This window comes from Centruroides sculpturatus, unplaced genomic scaffold (assembly GCF_000671375.1).
Source record: "Centruroides sculpturatus isolate CEXI.00-Female unplaced genomic scaffold, Cexi_2.0 scaffold885, whole genome shotgun sequence".
In the NCBI taxonomy this organism is placed as follows: domain Eukaryota; kingdom Metazoa; phylum Arthropoda; class Arachnida; order Scorpiones; family Buthidae; genus Centruroides; species Centruroides sculpturatus.
In genome coordinates, this window is record NW_019385111.1 from 309,412 (window position 1) to 312,581 (window position 3,170).

General features: G+C 43.5%; 1 protein-coding gene across 1 annotated transcript; it reads left to right on the forward strand.

Annotated features, from left to right (window-relative positions):
* Positions 1 to 2,694, forward strand: LOC111634918. Its single transcript, XM_023379753.1, has one exon. The coding sequence runs from the start codon at positions 1 to 3 to the stop codon at positions 2,692 to 2,694; it is 2,694 nt and encodes an 897-aa protein (XP_023235521.1).
* Positions 2,695 to 3,170: the final 476 nt, after the last annotated feature.

Consider the following 3,170-nt stretch of genomic DNA (forward strand, 5'->3'; position numbering starts at 1 on the left):
ATGAAAACACAAAAGAACACATTCTTGCCGCACATCATCGGCCAAGATACGGACAATAACAACTTTCAGAACATAGACATCAAAGAAAATATCAATGAAATCCTTAAATTTCATTTTCCAAAGGACAATCCAAACGACGATACGGAGCACCACAAGGAAATCAGAAACAGTGTCAAAGATACAACCAACATTCCCAATGATAGACCATTCACCTTCAGAGAGATTAAAAAAGCCCTAAACACCATGGCTAACAAAAAGGCACCTGGAGTGGACAACATCACACCGGAGATGCTCAAGGAAGCTTACAAAGAGATTCCCATCGCTTTTGTGCACCTCCTCAACACGTGCCTCACTACAGGTTTTTTCCCGAATGATTGGAAAACCGGAAATATCAAATTAATCCCGAAGAAAGATAACTTGGACGAGGCGAGGAACTATAGGCCTATAAGTTTACTACCCACAATGGGGAAACTATTGGACGGGCTGCTCATTGATCGAATAAATTGGCACCTCACCAGTACGAAACAACTAAACCCCAACCAATTTGGCTTCAGGCCGGGGAAATCTACCATTGACGCTGCTTTGAGAATCAAGCAAATCGTCAATGATGCTTGGACCAGAAACCATCACACGATTCTCATTAGCATCGACTTCCACAAGGCCTTCGATCACTTGTGGTGGCCAAGCGTTCTGAATCGCCTGATCGACACAAAATGTCCCAACAACCTCTACCAACTGACTAAGGACTACCTTAACAATAGAAAAATAAAGTATGTCAGCAATAGTTTCACAATCAGCATGAACACCAACAGAGGATGTCCCCAGGGCTCGTGGAGCGGCCCTGGACTCTGGAACCTTGTGTTTGACGACTTACTCAATCTCATCACTCCTGATCAAACAGTAACTCTCCAGGCATTCGCGGACGATCTTCTACTCACGATCTCGCACCAAAATGTGGACAAGCTCGAAGATATTAGTAACACTTATCTAAAAAAAATCCACAAATGGAGCCAGGACAATAACCTCCCCATCAACCACAAGAAATCGGTAGGGATGGTCTGTACAAGAAGAAACAAACATAACAGACTACAGAGACCACCCAGAATTCTTATCGGAGGAAAAAAGATTAAAATCCAGCAAGAGATCAAATACTTGGGTATATATTTTGATGACAAACTTAACTGGCATACTCATGTCAGGAATATATGCCAGCACATGGAAAAAAAGGCGAACCTTTTGAACTGGATCTCCGCTAAAACATGGGGCCTAAACTACTCAAACACCAAATACATCTACAAGGCGGCAGTTGAACCCGCCCTTCTCTATGCAGTACAAGTCTGGCACGAGGCCCTTAACAATGTACATATGAGGCGAAAACTGACCTCAATCCAAAGAAAATTTACCATCAAAATTACCAAGGCCTATAATACGGCCCCTACCAGTGCCCTTCAAGTGCTAGCTAACCTGCCCCCGGTTCACTTACAAGCTAAATACCTAATTTGGTATTGGTATCTCAACTCGAACAACAACAATATGGGACGTCAACCGCCTGAGGATGATGACTTTAACTTTGAAACTATTGAGAACATCACGCTTATTGACAAACATAAGAACAACTATGGAATCGATAGAAATCTCAAGAAAGATGAATACAAACACCACCCAGCGGAGGCAATTAATTACAAAATTCATTGGGACAATGAAAAAAATAGCACACACAACGCCAAGTGGAATATTTTTACAGATGGATCGAAGAACAAGAATGGTACAGGTGCGGGTTTCACAATTAGGAACTCTAAGAACAGGACTCATTACCAGTGCTATTACAAACTCTCACCTCACTGTACAAATGCTCAGGCTGAACAGTGGGCTATCCTAAAAGCCCTTCAACACATGACCACCAATCAGGATACCTATAAGGGCAATATCTACATATATACCGACAGCAAAGCGGCCCTCCATAGCCTCAACAACTCCACCAACCACACTGTTCTAACATACCAACTGTTCACCACGGCAATGGCCCTGGGCCACATTCGCAACCTCAACTTCGCTTGGGTTCCTGCCCACAGAGGAGTGCTCGGAAACAAGATGGCGGACAGATTGGCCAAGCTGGGGGCCAACTCCGCTATTGTGCCATGCTACACCGACATCCCACTGCAAACCCTCAAGAATCATCTGGCCGCCATTGTTAACTCTCTCTGGCAGAGGGAGTGGGAGAGGGCAGAAACCGGCAGGAACTGCTTTCTCTTCATTCCCTCTATCAACATAAGGACCAACGCTAAGCATTTTGAGCCAAACAAATTCTCTACCCAAGTACTTACTGGACACGGGAATTTCCCCCATTACCTGTGCAGATTCGGGAAAAGGGACTTGGACAAGTGCCCCTGCCCCGAAAACGTTCCTGGTGACGCTGTCCACTTCGCTTTTACCTGCCAAACGTTTGACGATCATCGGGCCACCCTCATGTACAAATACCTGCAGAAAAACACAAGCTGGCCTCCAAACCCAGCAAACGTATTCAAGGACAAAGACCTTTGGAAAGAATTTATGAACTACCTAAACAAAAGTGGTGCCCTAGTCGAACACAACCCCGAAGAAAACAAGGAAGAATCAGACAATCAAGATAACAACGATTCTGTAGACGACGATACCAGCCGAGACTCACTAGAAGAGGATGAAGATGACCTCTAGCAAGTCTACTGTCACATCACTAGGTTCCTCTTGCTACACCTCACCAAAACTTTGTACTTTGTTTTATGGTTATAAATTCAATATTAAAATTTGTATTTAATACCCCATTAATGTAACCCACCCCACGATGTAGCAGCTATCATAGCCCGTCTGCTTGGTTCTATTTGTAAATAGTGTATTATACAATGTTAACTATGTTCCTGTAATGTAACTGATTATGTTTACTGTATGTTCCTTTTACCATGTATCTCTGTTTTTATCTCAATAAATGCGATGCAAGACGCTCTCTGGTCCCATGCCTTCCCTTCACACTGTCCTCTATTGCTTTCTTTCACACTTCACATCTCATGCTGTCTCTTCTTTCAATTTCTAACAGGGCATAAGACTGTCCCCATACAGTCAGCCCTCTAATATCTTTAGTACAATGTCTATAGAAACGAGTCTGAGTTTGGATGTCATCAAGGTAAGACCTGTGC